Raw genomic sequence first — 18,941 nt, 5'->3', positions numbered from 1 at the left:
GCCCAATGGAGCAGTAGAAGCTACCTCAGTAAATATATTTAAGACAAGGTTGGATAGATTTTTGTATCGTAGGGGAATTAAGGGTTATGGGGGAAAAGCAGGTAGGTGAAGATGAGTCCATGGCCAGATCAGCTATGATCTTATTGAATGATGAAGCAGGCTGGATGGGCCAGATGGCCTACTCCTCCTCCTATTTCTTATGTTCGTATGTCCTTTAAGAGGCACACTACATCGTCCTTTATCTCAAAGTGACCTAGTTGGTTCGTACTCTTTACATGGATCTTGCTATCCTCTGTCTCCCACTTCAGTAATTATTTATGCAAAATACTCACTTAGAATCTTGACTGAATGCTCCACTTCACTTCTTTATCCTCTCCCAAGTTATCATCTTGCTCTCTATGTATATATAGTGTTACGTACATCATAACTGGGTTGCCAAACCAGCAGAAATGGACCACTTTGTTGGAGTCTGAATTACTGGAACTAAGAAAGTTTAATTAAAGGAATAAGTAACACAGTACTCTAATCGTAAGGATATAAATGCAACAGGTCAGCAATGATAAAACACACATGTACACAGAACTAGGGTAATAGGAATCAAACAAGCTCTATCGCAGTCTAGGGGTAAAATGATCAGTCTCAAGTGACGCAGAGTTCAGTTCAGCTTAGTACAGTTCGCAGTAATCGCTGTTGTGCCGTTGGAGAGAGTGAGAGCAAATGCAAATTTCGATTCAAACAGACCTTTGATGTTCCTCACAGTTAGCTTTCGGGCGAGCCATTTTTAATGTCTTCTGAGGTCACCGACCGTGACCCCTCCGTTCTGGATACGATCGTTCTTCCGCAGTGAACCCGGCACCCACGCAAGGAGGGACACACACACCAGGTTCCCGCCGATCGTGCCTTTTCACCCTGTGCGTCTATGGTCGGTCCCGCGACCAGACCTCCAAACTCCACCAACTTGTGGGGGCACACCGCTTTTCCAGGGTCTTGTGATCTCGTGGTGTCTGTCGTGCCTTAGCGAACCTGTTCCTTTTATCCCCCTGCTGGGGTATCGCCTGTCCATCGAACTTCAAACAGTTCAGGTTCAAAGCAACCGGTCTGTCAATACTCGGAACTGTGTCTCTTTTCGTTAATCTCTCTCCTCTCTCATTAACATTTTGACCGCTTCTCCCTTTGTCTCTCTTATCTCTCATCAGCATCAATCTTCTGATAACTTGGTTTTTCGTCACGCACCTACCCTTCAAAGGATTTTTACCGGGGTAAAAATTATAGGCATGAATACATTATCAGATACACACTAGTATACAGGGTCATCAGCTATTCGGCTAGTACAGAGAACTTTAAGTTGTCAACACCTTGACAGACAGTCAGCAATCACCTTTCCGTTCCTTTTATATGTGTTATTTTAATAATCCTCTAAGACCAGGCTCCAACTTAGCAAACTTCATAGTGGCCAAAAACACTAATGGGTTGTGATCAGTGTAAATTCTCAATGGTTTTCTGTCCCGGACAAAGATAACAAGGGTTGTCCCACACAAACTTAGCATTCTTTGGCAAGGGCTTAGTAAGAGGGAGGGTAATATTCGCAAAGTTTTTGCAAAGCTTCCGATAGTACCCCACCATCTCCAAGAACCTCCTCAGGGCTGTCTTGTCTGTCGGGGTGGGGACTTCAGAGATAGCCCGCACCTTAGCCTGCATCGGTGCCAGCTGCCCCTGTCTGACCACAAATCCCAGATAAGTGATCTTTCCATGGCTGAATTCACTTTTTGCGAGGTTCACTGTCAGGCTGGCTTCGAACAGCTTTTTAAACAGCTCCTCCCACGTGCCACTCCAGAACACTAAATCGCCAATATACGCTTCTGCGTTCTTTAGCCCTTTTGTCACTGAATTAACCATCCTATAGGGATGTTGCTCACTAGGCTGACCTGACCTGATGTGACAACAACACCATGTCCCGGCTCTTTGCATTGCCTCGGGACATCAGGACATACGTGTGCATACCGGTTAATTAGCTGTCTTAGCGGGTCGCTCTGTTCGGGGGTTAAGGGAGAGACCTTATCAGCAAAGCTGGCCAAAACAATAGACTTCTCCCACCTGGTTGGCACCCTACTTATCTTTTCAAAATGGGTTTTCCCCTTATCAGGTGGCATCCTAGCCTCATTAATTTTCGTGATAACACCAACAACTAGATCTGTTTTCTGATCGTGGTAAGCTTTTAACATGTTAATAGCCTGTAACTGTGTTAGCTCATGTCTACAATAGTCAATAGCATCCTTCCTCTTGTGCGGCCAGTAAAACTCTTTTATGATTCTATCCACTGTCTTCCTCACCCCAAAATGTCCACCGGGGGGTATCGTGTGGGCCAGGTTGAGAACCTCATCCCCATAAATTTTCGGCACCACCCCCCATTCCTCATCTGCGGGCACGGTACTTGGTCTCTATTTCTTCCTTAGTACTCCCTCCTTCACATAATAGCCCACTGGCTCCCTTTTTAATTCTGCTTCAGAGAGAGCTGTCTCCGCCAAAACCATCAGCTCCTCGTCTTGCTCCTGTGCCTGTACAAATTCCTTTCTTGCTAATGATAAATCTATCTTAACTTCCGTTTCACTACGCTGCTTCTCACTTTCTAACCCCTCCTGGTACAAGGCTGGTAAAAATGTCTCCGCTAAATCTGCATTCGCTTCGGCAGCTTTTCTGGACATGCGCCAAGTCACTGCACAAACGGGACAAACCTGTGAGTCCATGGGCGGGGCCTCAATCCTGGCAGGTTGGCTTGTCACTCGTACTGCTGGGTACACCTCTGCGCCGGCGAGGTCATTACTGAGTAAGACCTCCACGACTTCCATCGGTAGTTCAGGCCTCACCCCGATCGTGACCGGTTCGGAGACCAAGTCACTTCTTCGGTGTACCTGGTGCAAAGGTACTGCTTCAGTCCCTTTCCCAATGCCTTTTAACACCCTGACCTCCCCAGTCTGGGTCTCTGAACTAAAGTCTAACACACTCTTTAATATCAATGACTGACAAGCTCCAGTCTCTCTCCAGATCCGTACTGGAACTGGGTTTAACCCCTCCTTCACCGACACCAATCCGGTCGAGATAAACCTCTCGCGCCCTTCCTGAACTTTATCAGTCCTCTTCTCCCCTAGCGGTTTGTTTACCAGCTCAATACAGCCAGTCGGAACTGTCGTTTTTCCTTTCCCCGTCTCCTTCTTTAGGGCAAAGCACCTGGATGCAAAGTGTCCGGCTTTCCCACAATTATAGGATACCACCCCAGGAGACTTACTACCAAACTGCTCCCGGTCTTCCTTATCCTTCTCACTAGACCCCGGCTTACTTTCTGACTTTTCTGGCGGACTCTCCCCGCCCTTTTGACTACTCTTCTGGTAGCCTTTACTCGGGGTAAACTTCGCTTTGTGCGTTAACGTGTATTCATCTGCTAACTTAGCTGTTGCGGCTAAGATGACTGCCTCTTTCTCATCTAGGTAGGGTCTCATAGCTTCAGGGACACGACCTTTAAACTGCTCAATCAGTATTAGCTGTAGCAGTCTGTCATAATCCCTATTGACCCCTTTCGAGGTGCACCAATGCTCACAATACATCTGCATCTCACGGGCAAGCTCTAAATACGTGCGGCCCCACTGCTTCCTCGCATTCTGGAACCTCTGCCGGTATGCCTCCGGGACCAACTCATAAATCCTGAGTATGGCCTCTTTCAACACATCATACCACTGGGCATCTTCTGCGGACAAGGCCAAGTAAGCTTGCTGGGCTTTTCCTTTAAGTACGCTCTTAAGCAAAACAGCCCACTTGTCCCTCGGCCAGTCCTGACTTGCAGCAACTTTTTCAAAATGAAGAAAGTACCGATCAACATCGGCCTCCTCAAATGGGGGAAATAGCCTAACCTCCTGGGTCGCCCTGAACCCTCCACCTTGGTTTGGCATGGGCCCCTGCGCTAGCGTCATCTTTAACTTCTCCAGCTCAAATTCCCTTTCCCTCTGTTTCTCTCTCTCTTCTCGGTCCAGCTGTTTTATTCTCTCTTCTCGCTCTAACTGTTTTATTCTCTCTTCTCGCTTTAACTGCCTGTCCCTCTCTTCTCGTTCCAACTGTTTTACCCGGAACTCGTGCTCGAGTCTCAATTTTTCAATCTGCAGCTGTACTGCTTCTACACCAGGTTTGCCCATAGATACTACCTCCAGCTCCCCTTGGGGAAACACACCTTTAGATACATAATGCTCTATGATAGCTCTGTGCATCTCCGCTCTCCTCATTGTCGACTTCCCCTTAAAAAGATTCAACCGTTTGGCCACAGTTGCCGATTCTGATTTCCTGGCATCCTCTAATGCCTCCAAGGTTGGCGCCTTTAGAAATTCCTCAAGCTCCATTTCTGCTGTCTGCCCTTTCTTTCTTTCGGGAATTTTAACCCAATCAATTTACCCAGTCCCAAATTTGGTGTTCAAAATTGCAGACAAGATCCCCACTTATGTTACGTACCCCGTAACTGGGTTGCCAAACCAGCAGAAATGGACCACTTAGTTGGAAACAACAGGAATTCTGCAGATGCTGGAAATTCAAGCAACACACATCAAAGTTGCTGGTGAACGCAGCAGGCCAGCCAGCATCTCTAGGAAGAGGTACAGTCGACGTTTCAGGCCGAGACCCTTCGTCAGGACTAACTGAAGGAAGAGTTAGTCAGAGATTTGAAAGTGGGAGGGGGCGGGGGAGAACCAAAATGATAGAAGACAGGAGGGGGAGGGATGGAGCCAAGAGCTGGACAGGTGATTGGTAAAGGGGATATGCGAGGATCAGGGTGATATACTGCATCCGGTGCTCTTGATGTGGCCTTCTATATATTGGCGAGACCCGACGCAGACTGGGAGACCGCTTTGCTGAACACCAACACTCTGTCCGCCAGAGAAAGCAGGATCTCCCAGTGGCCACACATTTTAATTCCACATCCCATTCCCATTCTGACATGTCTATCCACGGCCTCCTCTACTGTAAAGATGAAGCCACACTCAGGTTGGAGGAACAACACCTTATATTCCGTCTGGGTAGCCTCCAACCTGATGGCATGAGCATGGACTTCTCTAACTTCCGCTAATACCCCACCTCCCCCTCGTACCCCATCCGTTATTTATTTTTATACACACATTAAGTCCGGCCCTGTAGCTCAGAAGGGTAGGGCAAGGAAGAGGAGGGCAGTTGTGACAGGGGACTCGATAGTAAGGGGGTCAGATAGGCGATTCTGTGGACGCAGTCCAGAGACCCGGGTGGTAGTTTGCCTCCCTGGTGCCAGGGTCCGGGATATTTCTGATCGTGTCCAAGATATCCTGAAGTGGGAGGGTGAGGAGCCAGAGGTCGTGGTACATATAGGTACCAATGACATAGGTAGGAAAAGGGATGAGGTCCTGAAAGGAGAATATAGGGAGCTAGGAAGGGAGTTGAGAAAAAGGACCGCAAAGGTAGTAATCTCGGGATTACTGCCTGTGCCACGCGACAGTGAGAGTAGGAATACGATGAGGTGGAGGATAAATGCGTGGCTGAGGGATTGGAGCAGGGGGCAGGGATTCAAGTTTTTGGATCATTGGGACCTCTTTTGGCGCAGGCGTGACCTGTACAAAAAGGACGGGTTGCACTTGAATCCTAGGGGGACCAATATCCTGGCAGGGAGATTAGCGGGGACTACTGAGGTGACTTTAAACTAGAATGGTTGGGGGGTGGGAATCAAATTAAAGAGGCTAGGCATGAGGAGGTTAGTTCACTACAGGGGGATGGGAACCAGTGCAGAGAGGCAGAGGGGTGTAAAGTGAGGGTAGAAACAAAAAGTACTATGGAGAAAAGTAAAAGTGACAGGCCGACAAATCCAGGGCAAGCATTAAAAAGGGCCACTTTTCAGCATAATTGTATAAGGGCTAAGAGAGTTGTAAAAGAGCGCCTGAAGGCTTTGTGTGTCAATGCAAGGAGCATTCGTAATAAGGTGGATGAATTGAAAGTGCGGATTGTTATTAATGATTATGATATAGTTGGGATCACAGAGACATGGCTCCAGGGTGACCAGGGATGGGAGCTCAACGTTCAGGGATATTCAATATTCAGGAGGGATAGACATGAAGGAAGGGGAGGTGGGGTGGCGTTGCTGGTCAAAGAAGAGATTAACACAATAGAAAGGAAGGACATAAGTCGGGAAGATGTGGAATCGATATGGGTAGAGCTGCGTAACACTAAGGGGCAGAAGACGCTGGTGGGAGTTGTGTACAGGCCACCTAACAGTAGTAGTGAAGTCGGAGATGGTATTAAACAGGAAATTAGAAACGTGTGCAATAAAGGAACAGCAGTGATAATGGGTGACTTCAATCTACATGTAGATTGGGTGAACCAAATTGGTAAAGGTGCTGAGGAAGAGGATTTCTTGGAATGTATGCGGGGTAGTTTTTTGAACCAACATGTCGAGGAACCGACTAGAGAGCAGGCTATTCTGGACTGGGTTTTGAGCAATGAGGAAGGGTTAATTAGCAATCTTGTCGTGAGAGGCCCCTTGGGTAAGAGTGACCATAATATGGTGGAATTCTTCATTAAGATGGAGAGTGACATAGTTAATTCAGAAACAAAGGTTCTGAACTTAAAGAGGGGTAACTTTGAAGGTATGAGATGTGAATTAGCTAAGATAGACTGGCAAATGACACTTAAAGGGTTGACGGTGGATATGCAATGGCAAGCATTTAAAGGTTGCATGGATGAACTGCAACAAATGTTCATCCCAGTTTGGCAAAAGAATAAATCAAGGAAGGTAGTGCACCCGTGGCTGACAAGAGATATTAGGGATAGTATCAACTCCAAAGAAGAAGCATACAAATTAGCCAGAGAAAGTGGCTCACCTGAAGACTGGGAGAAATTCAGAGTTCAGCAGAGGAGGACAAAGGGCTTAATTAGGAAGGGGAAAAAAGATTATGAGAGAAAACTGGCAGGAAACATAAAAACGGACTGTAAAAGCTTTTATAGATATGTAAAAAGGAAAAGACTGGTAAAAACAAATGTAGGTCCCCTGCAGACAGAAACAGGTGAATTGATTATGGGGGGCAAGGACATGGCAGACCAATTGAATAATTACTTTGGTTCTGTCTTCACTAAGGAGGACATAAATAATCTTCCAGAAATAGTAGGGGACAGATTTTGACAAGGTTCCACACAGGAGATTAGTGTGCAAACTTAAAGCACACGGTATTGGGGGTAAGGTATTGGTGTGGGTGGAGAGTTGGTTAGCAGACAGGAAGCAAAGAGTGGGAATAAACGGGACCTTTTCAGAATGGCAGGCGGTGACTAGTGGGGTACCGCAAGGCTCAGTGCTGGGACCCCAGTTGTTTACAATATATATTAATGACTTGGATGAGGGAATTAGATGCAGCATCTCCAAGTTTGCGGATGACACGAAGCTGGGTGGCAGTGTTAGCTGTGAGGAGGATGCTAAGAGGATGCAGGGTGACTTGGATAGGTTGGGTGAGTGGGCAAATTCATGCCAGATGCAATTTAATGTGGATAAATGTGAAGTTATCCACTTTGGTGGTAAAAATAGGAAAACAGATTATTATCTGAATGGTGGCTGATTAGGAAAAGGGGAGGTGCAATGAGACCTGGGTGTTATTATACACCAGTCATTGAAAGTGGGCATGCAGGTACAGCAGGCGGTGAAAAAGGCGAATGGTATGCTGGCATTTATAGCGAGAGGATTCGAGTACAGGAGCAGGGAGGTACTACTGCAGTTATAGAAGGCCTTGGTGAGACCACACCTGGAGTATTGTGTGCAGTTTTGGTCCCCTAATCTGAGGAAAGACATCCTTGCCATGGAGGGAGTACAGAGAAGGTTCACCAGATTGATTCCTGGGATGGCAGGACTTTCATATGAAGAAAGACTGGATGAACTGGGCTTGTACTCGTTGGAATTTAGAAGATTGAGGGGGGATCTGATTGAAACGTATAAGATCCTAAAGGGATTGGACAGGCTAGATGCAGGAAGATTGTTCCCGATGTTGGGGAAGTCCAGAACGAGGGGTCACAGTTTGAGGATAGAGGGGATGCCTTTTAGGACCGAGATTAGGAAAAACTTCTTCACACAGAGAGTGGTGAATCTGTGGAATTCTCTGCCACAGAGAACAGTTGAGGCCAGTTCATTGGCTATATTTAAGAGGGAGTTAGATATGGCCCTTGTGGCTACGGGGGTCAGGGGGTATGGAGGGAAGGCTGGGGCGGTGTTCTGAGTTGGATGATCAGCCATGATCATAATAGATGGCGGTGCAGGCTCGAAGGGCCGAATGGCCTACTCCTGCACCTATTTTCTATGTTTCTATTCCTTCTCTCACTCTCCTTTTTCTCCCTCTGTCCCCCTGACTATACCCCTTGCCCATCCTCTGGGTTCCCCCCCCCCACCCTTTTGTCTTTCTCCCTGGGCCTCCTGTCCCATGATCCTCTCATATCCCCTTTACCAATCACCTGTCCAGCTCCTGGCTCCATCTCTCCCCCTCCTGTCTTCTCCTATCATTTTGGATCTCCCCCTCCCCCTCCCACTTTCAAATCTCTTACTAACTCTTCCTTCAGTTAGTCCTGATGAAGGGTTTCGGCCTGAAACGTCGACTGTACCTCTTCCTAGAGATGCTGCCTGGCCTGCTGCGTTCACCAGCAAATTTGATGTGTGCCACTTAGTTGGAGTCTGGTTTAACAGAAGCCAATAAAGTTTAATTAAAGAAATAAGTAACACAGTACTCTAATCGTAAGGATATAAATGCAACAGGTTAGCAATGACAAAACACACATGTACACAGAACTAGGGTAATAGGAATCAAACAAGCTCTATTGCAGTCTAGGGGTAAAATAATCAGTCTCAAGTGACGCAGAGTTCAGTTCAGCTTAGTACAATTCGCAGTAATTGCTGTTGTGCTGTTGGGGAGAGAGAGAGAGCAAATGCAAATTTCAATTCAAACAGATCTTTGATGTTCCTTGCAGTTAGCTTTTGGGCGAGCCCTTTATAATGTCTTCCGAGGTCACCGACTGTGACCCCTCCATTCCCGATACGATCGTTCTTCTGCGGTGAACCTGGCACCCAGGCAAGGGCGGACACACACACCAGGTTCCTGCCGATCGTACCTTTTCACCCTGTGTGTCTATGGTCGGTCCCGCGACCAGACCTCCAAACTCCACCAACTTGTGGGGGCACACCACTTTTCCAGGGTCTCGTTATCTCGTGATCTCGTGGTGTCTGTAGTGCCTTAGCGAACCTGTTCCTTTTATCCCCCTGCTGGGGTATCGCCTGTCCATCGAACTTCAAACAGTTCAGGTTCAAAGCAAACGGTCTGTCAATACTCGGAACTGTGTGTCTCTTCGTTAACCTCTCTCCTCTCTCATTAACATTTTGACTGCTTCTCCCTTTGTCTCTCTTATCTCTCTCATCTCTCTCATCAGCATCAATCTTCTGATAACTTGGTTTTTCGTCACAATAGAATACCTTAGGATTTTAAAAATCCTACTTGCCAAGGACTTTTCATGGCCCCTCCTAGGTCTCCTATTCACAAACCCCCTTTCTATTTTCTTTATACCTTCAGAATGTGGGCATATGGCCAAGTGGTTAAAGCATTGGACTAGCTACCTGAAGGTCGTGAGTTCGAGCCGAGGAAACGTGTTGTGTCCTTTGAGCAAGGCATTTAATCACACATTGCTCTGGCTCGACACTGGTACCAAGCTGTATGGGTCCTAATGCCCTTCCCTTGGACAACATTGCTGTCGTGTAGAGGGGAGACTTGCAGCATGGGCAACTGCTGGTCTTCCTTACAACCTTGCCCAGGCCTGCGCCCTGGAGAGTGAAGACTTTCCAGGCGCCGATCCATGGTCTTGCAAGACTAATGGATGGCTTTATACCCTCAGAGGATGCACTTGATTTTAGCTTCCTATACCACATACATTCTTTTTCTTTTTCACTAAATTCACCAACTTTGTCAGTATTCAATGTCACCTTGTCATTTTTTTTTTACTGGAACTTGCCTGTCTTGTATTCCGTAGAGTTGTTTCAATTCCTGCCCAATACTCTTGTGAATTGCCCTGCTCCAGTTTAATACACTTCCAAAAGAGCCATACTTTATGTATAGCAGAGCTTCCCAGCCCGTGGTCCATGGACCCCATGGTTAATGGTAGGGGTCCACAGCATTTAAAAGGTTGAGAACCCCTGATCTATAGCCGTCTTAAGTTTAGAGTTGTATTCTCATACTGAAAGGCCAGTGAGTTTCGGCTTATTTCCCAATACTGGATTCAGTAAGGCCCCTTCCTGTTGGACTATCGATATGCTGGTTTATGAAGCCTCATTAATGCACCTAACAAGTTCTGTCTTGTTCTTGCACCAAGGAGATTCCAGTCAATATTGGGGGAAGTCAAGTTACCTGGACAACCTTGTTGGTTTTACACCTTTCTCTAAACTGTCTGCATCGCTGTTTCTCAGTTTCCTAGTGGCTATTAGAAGGGGGTGGGTTGTCCCTAGTACAATTCTGTCTGTGATTGCACCTTTCTAATTTTGAGTTCTTTGCATATGGATGGCTTGCCCAGTCTGTGTCCCCTTTGAGTGCAGCTGTGATATTGTCCTTGATTTATAGTACAACTTCCCCTTCCCTTTTACCTCTTGATCTTTTAAAGACATTGAAATCCTGAAACATTAAGCAATCATGGCCTTGTCCTTCTCTCAACCAAGTCTTTGTTATGGCCACAGTCCCATGTAGTGATTCATGCTTTTAAATTTATCACCCTTGTCCCTAATACTCCAAGCATCAAAATAAATGCTAAGAATATTTGGGGTAGGAATGCAATTAGAATAGGTGACCAGTATAAAGAGCTGAGAGGGTCGGTTGAGGCAAGAGGTGATGGGCAATAGGAGGAGCTGAGGAGAATATAATGGGCAGTTGGAGCCTGGTGGAGGAGGGGAAGGAGGTGGAATTGGAAGATGGTGCTTATGAAATGAGGTGAGGGAAGAAAAGGACGTCACATGGAGCTGGATGAGGGAAGAGAAGGAGAGGTTGAGACAGATTATCACCTTACAGCCTCGGTCTCCACTTTGCCCTCTACCCATCAGGTTCCACTTGAAATGCATACAAAATGCAGGAGGAACTCAGCAGGTCAGGCAGCATCTATGGAAAAGAGTATAGTCGACGTTTCGGGCTGAGACCCTTGGGACTGGAGAAAAAAAGATGAGTCAGAATCAGAAGGTAGGGGTAGGGTGAGGAAGAAACAGAGTGAGCGGTGAAACTGGGAAGGGGAGGGGTGAAGTAAAGAGCTGGGAAGTTAATTGGTGAAAGAGATACAGGGCTGGAGAGGAGGGAATCTAATAGGAGAGGGCAGAAGGCCATGAAAGAAAGCAAAGGGGGAGGAGTACCAGAGTGCAGGCAAGGAGATAAGGAGTGGTGAAAGGGGAGGGGGGTGGCTATTACCGGAAGTTTGAGAAATCATTGTTCATGCCATCAGGTTGGAGGCACACTCCAACTTGAGTGTGGCCTCATTGCAACAGTAGAGGAGGCCATGGATTGATATGTCAGAATGGAAAGTGGAATTAAAATGGGTGGCCATTGTGCAGTCCTGCTTTTTCTGGTAGACGGAGCGTAGGTGTTCAGCGAAGCGTTCTCCCAATCTATGCTGCATTCTACCCATATACAGGAGCCCTCCCTGGGAGCACCAGATACAGTAGATGACCCCAATGGACTCACAGATGAAGTGTCACCTCACCTGAAAGGACTGTTTGGAGCCCTGATTGGTAGTGAGGGAGGAGGTATAGGGGCAGGTGTGGCATTTGTTCCGCTTGCAAGGTTAAGTGCCAGGAAGGACATCAGTGGGGAAGGGCAAATGGAAAAGGGAGTCATGTAGGGAGTGATCCCTGTGGAAAGTAGAAAGTTGGGGGGGCAGTGGTGGTGGTGGAAAGATGTCCCACAGCCCCTTTATGAGATCATTCTGTTTCTACTTATCATCCCCTGGCCACTGTCTGCCAAGTTCACCCTTTTACCTCCTGCCCACCTGGCTACATCTACTCATAATCCTCCATACCTGGTTTCACCTATCAGTTGCCTCACCCCTCCCCTTTATACTAGTTGCTTCCCCTATAGACTCTCAGCACTGATGCTGCTTCTGAACTTGAAATGTCAGCCATACCTTTGCCTATCCAGATGCTGCCTGACCTGATTTATTCTAACAGTTTACTGTTTTTTGTACTTAAGCATAAAAATTATTCTAGATACTCCAATACATACTGTAGATAGCCAGAGATATTAGCCAGGGTGGGAATAGCTTGTATAATGGGGCATCAAGTTTGATGCGATTGGAGGGTGTTGGTGGTATGCTTCTTGTGGAATGCCCTGCCAGGTGAGATGGTAGAGGTGGATACATTTTAGAAACTTTCAGATAGGCACATGGATGATAGGAAAATGGAAGGCAACATAGGAGGGAAAGGTTAGATTGTTCTTAGAGTAGGTTAAAAGGTCGGCACAATTTTGTGGCTGAAGTGCCTGTGCTGTAGTGTTCTGTGTAGAGTGCTTTGCAGCAGAACCTAAGTGTGAGATGACGTCAGAATGATGTCCTCTGCCCAGATATATTTACCTGCTTCATCGTTAGATTAGAAATGGATCTTTTTTGATGATTCCACAATAGATCATTTCTTAGCATACGAACTAGTCTGTGCCTGCATTCAGCAAGACCTAGACAACATGTAGGCACAGGCTGATCAGTAGCAAGTATACACATGTGACGACAAACCAAGTTATCAGAAGGTTGGTGCTGATGAGAGAGATAAGGAAGACAATGGAGAGACATTCAAAATGCTAATAAGAGAGAAGAGAGAGATTAACGAGAAAGAAACACATTTCAGAGTATTGACAGACCGGTTGCTTTGAACCTGAACTGTTTGAAGTTTGGTGGACAGGCGATACCCCAGCAGGGGGATAAAAAGAACAGGTTCGCTAAGGCACGACACCACGAGATCACGAGAACGAGGCCCTGGAAGAGCGGTGTGCCCCCACAAGTTGGTGGAAGTTTGGAGGTCTGGTTGCGGGAACCGACCATAGACGCACAGGGTGAAAGGGTACGATCGGCGGGAACCTGATGTGTGTGTGTCCGCCCTTGCCTGGGTGCCGGGTTCACCGCGGAAGAACGGTCATATCCGGAGCGGAGGGGTCACAGTCGGTGACCACAGAAGACATAACAAAGGGTCCGCCCGAGAGCTAACTAGAAAGAACATCAAAGGTCTGCTGAATCAGATTTGCATATCTCTATCTTTCTCTCTCTCTCCAATGGCTCAACAGCAATTACTGCCAACTGAACTAAGCTGAACTGAACTCTGCGTCACTTGAGACTGATCATTTTACCCCTAGACTGCGATAGAGCTTGGTTGATTCCTATTGCCCTAGTTCTGTGTACATGTGTGTTTTATCATTGCTAACCTGTTGCATTTATATCCTTACAATTAGAGTACTGTGTTAGTTAATTTTTTAATAAAACTTTATTAGCTTCTGTTAAACCAGACTCTAACTAAATGGTCCATTTCTGCTGGTTTGGCAACCCGGTTACGTAACATAAGTGGGGATCTCGTCCGCGATTTTGAAAGCCAAATTTGGGACTGGATAAATTGATTGGGTTAAAATTCCCGAAAGAAAGAAAGGACAAACAGCAGAAATGGAGATTGAGGAATTTCTAAAGGCGCCAACCTTGGAGGCATTAGAGGATGCCAGGAAATCAGAATTGGCAACTGTGGCCAACGGTTGAATCTTTTTAAGGGGAAGTCAATAATGAGGAGAGCGGAGATGCACAGAGCTATCATAGAGCATTATGTATCTAAAGGTGTGTTTCCCCAAGGGGAGCTGGAGGTGGTATCTATGGGCAAACCTGGTGGGGAAGCAGTACAGCTGCAGATGGAAAAATTGAGACTCGAGCATGAGTTCCAGGTAAAACAGCTGGAGCGAGAAGAGCGGGACAGGCAGTTAGAACGCGAAGAGAGAATAAAACAGCTGGAGCGAGAAGAGAGGGACAGGCAGTTAGAACGAGAAGAGAGAGAGAGAAGCAGAGGGAAAGGGAATTAGAGCTGGAGAAGTTAAGGATGAGGCTAGCGCAGGGGCCCATGCTGAACCAAGGTGGAGGGTTCAGGGCGACCCAGGAGGTTAGGCTGGTTTCCCCATTTGAGGAGGCCGATGTTGATCGGTACTTTCTACATTTTGAAAAAGTTGCTGCAAGTCAGGAATGGCCGAGGGATAAGTGGGCTGTTTTGACCGTACTTAAAGGAAAAGCTCAACAAGCTTACTCAGCATTGTCCGCAGAAGATGCCCAGAGGTATGATGTGGTGAAAGAGGCTATACTCAGGATTTATGAGTTGGTCCTGGAGGCATACCGGCAGAGGTATGAGGACGTGAAGGTATGAGGACCTATCTAGATGAGAAAGAGGCAGAAACCTTAGCTGCAACTGCTGTTAGCGGATGAATACGTGTTAACGCACAAAGCGAAGGTTACCCCGAGTAAAAGCTACCAGAAGGGTAGTGAAGAGGGCGGAGAGAGTCCGCCAGAAAAGTCAGAAAGTAAGCCGGGGCCTATTGAGAAGGATAATGAAGACCGGGAGCCGTTTGGTAGGAAGTCTCCTGGGATGGTATGCTATAATTGTGGGAAGGCCGGTCACTTTGCGTCCAGGTGCTTTGCCCCAAAGAAGGAGATGGGGAAAGGAAAAACGACTCCGACTGGCTGTATTGAGCCGGCAAACAAACCGCTAGGGGAGAAGAAGCCTGTTAGAGTTCAGGAAGGGCGCGAGAAGTTTATTTCGGCCGGATTGGTGTTGGTGGAGGGGGGGGTCAAACCCAGTTCCAGTGCGGATCTGGAGAGACACTGGAGCTTGTTAGTCACTGATCTTAAGGAGTGTTTTAGACTTTAGTTCAGAGATTGAGACTGGGGAGGTCAGTGTGATAAAAGGCATTGGGAAAGGGACTGAAGCAGTACCTTTGCACCAGATACACTTAAAAGCGACTTGGTCTCCGGACCGGTCACGATCAGAGTGAGGCCCGAACTACCGATGGAGGATGTGGAGGTCTTACTCGGTAATGACCTCGCCGGCGGAGAGATGTACCCAGCAGTAAGATTGACAAGCCAGCCTGCCAACATTGAGGCTCCGCCCATGGACTCACAGGTTTATCCCGGTTGCGCAGTGACTCGGCGCATGTCCAGAAAGGTTGCCGAAGCGAATATAGATTTAGCTGAGACATTTTTGCCAGCCTTGTACCAGGAGGGGTTAGAAAGTGAGAAGCAGCGTAGTGAAACGGAAGTTGAGGTAGACTTATCATTAGCAAGGAAGGAATTTATACAGGCACAGGAGTGAGACGAGGAGCTGATGGTTTTGGCGGAGACAGCTCTCTCCGAAGCAGAATTAAAAAGGGAGCCAGTGGGCTATTATGTGAAGGAGGGAGTACTAATGAGGAAATGGAGACCACGTACCGTGCCCGCAGATGAGGAATGGGGGGTGATAGTGCCGAAAATTTATGGGGATGAGATTTTTAACCTGGCCTACAAGATACTCCCCGGTGGACATTTTGGGGTGAGGAAAACAGTCAATAGAATCATGAAAGAGTTTTACTGGCCGCACAGGAGGAAGGATGCTATTGACTATTGTAGACATGAGCTGACACAGTTACAGGCTATTAACATGTTAAAAGCTTACCACGATCAGAGAACAGATCTGGTTGGTGTTATCACGAAAATTAATGAGGCTAAGGTGCCACCTGATAAGGGAAAAACCCATTTTGAAAAGGTGAGTATGGTGCCGACCAGATGGGAGAACTCTGTTGTTTTGGCCAGCTTTGCTGATGAGTTCTCTCACTTAACCCCCGAACAGAGCGAGCTGCTGATAAAGCTAATTAACTGGCACACACACGTATGTCCGGATGTCCCGAGGTGATGCAAAGAGCCGGGACATGGTGGTGTTGTCACATCAGGTCAGCCTAGTAAGCAACACCCCCATAGGATGATTAATTCAGTGACAAAAGGGCTAAAGAACGCAGAAGCGTATATTGGCGATTTAGTGGTCTGGAGTGACACGTGGGAGGAGCACATTGTGGCAGTAGAGGAACTGTTTAAAAAGCTGTTTGAAGCCAGCCTGACAGTGAACCTCGCAAAAAGTGAATTCGGCCACACGAAGGTCACTTGTATGGGATTTGTGGTAAGACGGGTAGCTGGCACCGATGCAGGCTAAGGTGCGGGCTATCTCTGAAGTCCCCACCCCGACAGACAAGAGAGCCCTGAGAAGGTTCTTGGGGAAGATGGGGTACTATCGGAAGTTTCGCAAAAACTTTGCAGATATTACCCTCCCTCTTACTAAGTTCTTGCCAAAGAATGCTAAGTTTGTGTGGGACGACCTTTGTTATATTCGTCTGGGACGGAAACCATTGAGAATTTACACTGATCACAACCCATTAGTGTTTTTGGCCACTATGAAGGATAAAAACAAAAGGTTGCTAAGTTGGAGCCTGGTCTTAGAGGATATTAAAATAACTCATATAAAAGGAACGGAAAATGTGATTGCTGACTGTCTGTCAAGGCGTTGAAAACTTAAAGTTCTCTGTATTAGCTGAATAGCGGATGACCCTGTATATTAGTGTGTATCTAATAATGTATTCATGCCTATAATTTTTACCCCAGTAAAAATCCTTTGAAGGATAGGGGTGTGATGACAAACCAAGTTATCAGAAGATTGGTGCTGATGAGAGAGATAAGAGAGACAATGGAGAAACATTCAAAATGCTAATAAGAGAGTAGAGAGAGATTAACAAGAAAGAAACACATTTCAGAGTATTGACAGACCGGTTGCTTTGAACCTGAACTGTTTGAAGTTTGGTGGACAGGCGATACCCCAGCAGGGGGATAAAAAGAACAGGTTCGCTAAGGCACAACACCACGAGATCACGAGAACGAGGCCCTGGAAGAGCGGTGTGCCCCCACAAGTTGGTGGGAGTTTGGAGGTCTGGTTGCGGGAACCGACCATAGACGCACAGGGTGAAAGGGTACGATGGGCGGGAACCTGGTGTGTGTGTCCGCCCTTGCCTGGGTGCCGGGTTCACCGCGGAAGAACGGTCGTATGCGGAGCGGAGAGGTTACAGTCAGTGACCACAGAAGACATAACAAAGGATCCGCCCGAGAGCTAACTGGGAAGAACATCAAAGGTCTGCTGAATCAGATTTGCATATCTCTATCTTTCTCTCTCTCTCCAACGGCCCAACAGCAATTACTGCCAACTGTACTGAGCTGAACTGAACTCTGCGTCACTTGAGTCTGATCATTTTACTCCTAGACTGCGATAGAGCTTGGTTGATTCCTATTACCCTAGTTCTGTGTACATGTGTGTTTTATCATTGCTAACCTGTTGCATTTATATTCCTACAATTAGAGTACTGTGTTACTTATTTCTTTAATAAAACTTTACTAGCTTCTGTTAAACCAGACTCCAACTAAGTGGTCCATTTTTGCTGGTTTGGCAACCCAGTTACGGGGTACGTAACACACAATATATACTATAAATTGTCACAGAGTAGTAATTGAATGCCTCATCTAATCTGCACTGGCCTGAATAGATGCAGGGTTAGTATTTGTGTTCAGGGCTCTTGAAAATATTTCTTAAATTCTTATGTTATTTACTATAATCGTTTTGTCTGTTTTTTTGTGTAGATACTCAGAATTTGGATACTTGATCCTGAAAAAGCTTCTTCTACAGAATTGAATAATAAAGCTGAATTTCCTTCCCTGGTAAGAATATAGTACATTATCCTTTTGCATCATTGCACTTGTAAATTAATCAATGATATTTGCAGTCCCTATCCTATTGCCCATGGGACCAAACCACTAGCTTTGTGGATCTGAAGAGACTAGCAAGACAAATGCAAGACCCAGAGACTCTGCCACAGGTATGGCAAGAGGTGAGGGATGGGACAAGTGGGTGGGTAGCTAGAGAGATAGTGTGTTCATTCTGTCCTTCATACTAGGCTTCATTATGCTCCTGAGGCATGATTTTGAACATCTCAGTGCCATCCAAAATGACCATAAGACTTAGGAGAAGAAATAGGCATTCAGGTCTTCGAGTCTGCTCTGCCATTTCTTCATGGCTGATTCATTTCACCCAACCCCATTCTGCTGCATAATGCCCATACCTTTCAGGCTCTGATACCGCCTCATTCTTCTCCCCTAAGCAATGCTGTACAAGAGCTTGCCAGAAATCATTTGGGTTATTTCAGTTTTAAGGGCATCCTTAATCCTCTTGCTCTGTCCATCTGATAATTTCTTCACATGACAGTGTTTGTTTCAGGTGTTGGTTATGTGAATAGTGTGGCTTTTCCATCAGAGACTGTTGTGTAATTAGGACCTCAGTTTCATGGGCCTTAGTATAAGAGTGGATGCTGATGTTGCTTCTTCCACCAACACACACAAAATGCCAGGCAGCATCTATGGAAAAGAGTACAGTTGACATTTCAGGCATAGACCCTTCAGCAGGACTTGTTTTTGATTATTCTAACAGTGTGTTTAGAGGATTTTGTGGAGACAGCCTTGGTTCTATCTATCAATTTCCTGCAGTCTGAAATCCAGGTATCAAAAGCAAATGGGAGGGCATGGGTTACTGCTGTAGAGCATATGTGTTTAGCGCGAGGTTTGAGAAATTGATTTTTAAACACCTTTTCTTAGGCAGAGCTCGTATACTGAAGACAAGGGTGAATCTCATCCACCTTCACCATCCTGACATTTCCCATATGTCAGGATGGCTCCTTTTTAGGTCTACTTTTTTGAGGGCAGTGTTCTACAAAGGGGAACATTGTTACAGAATAATTATCAGAGTCACCGTATGTCACTACAGACAACCCTGAGAGAAAGAATCTAAGGGTTGTATATTGTGTGCGTATGTACTCTGATAAATT

General features: G+C 46.5%; 1 protein-coding gene across 1 annotated transcript in view; it reads left to right on the top strand.

Annotated features, from left to right (window-relative positions):
* Positions 1-18,941, top strand: part of LOC140202041 (cation channel sperm-associated auxiliary subunit epsilon-like) — a 151,623-nt gene that overhangs the window by 19,826 nt on the left and 112,856 nt on the right. The window contains exon 7 of the mRNA XM_072266900.1: positions 17,704-17,781. Within this exon, the coding sequence (XP_072123001.1) occupies positions 17,704-17,781 (78 nt within the window). The remainder of the gene's footprint in view (positions 1-17,703; positions 17,782-18,941) is intronic.

The sequence above is a fragment of the Mobula birostris genome, chromosome 8 (genome assembly GCF_030028105.1).
Source record: "Mobula birostris isolate sMobBir1 chromosome 8, sMobBir1.hap1, whole genome shotgun sequence".
Classification (NCBI taxonomy): domain Eukaryota; kingdom Metazoa; phylum Chordata; class Chondrichthyes; order Myliobatiformes; family Myliobatidae; genus Mobula; species Mobula birostris.
This window is presented reverse-complemented; position numbering and strand designations above follow the sequence as displayed.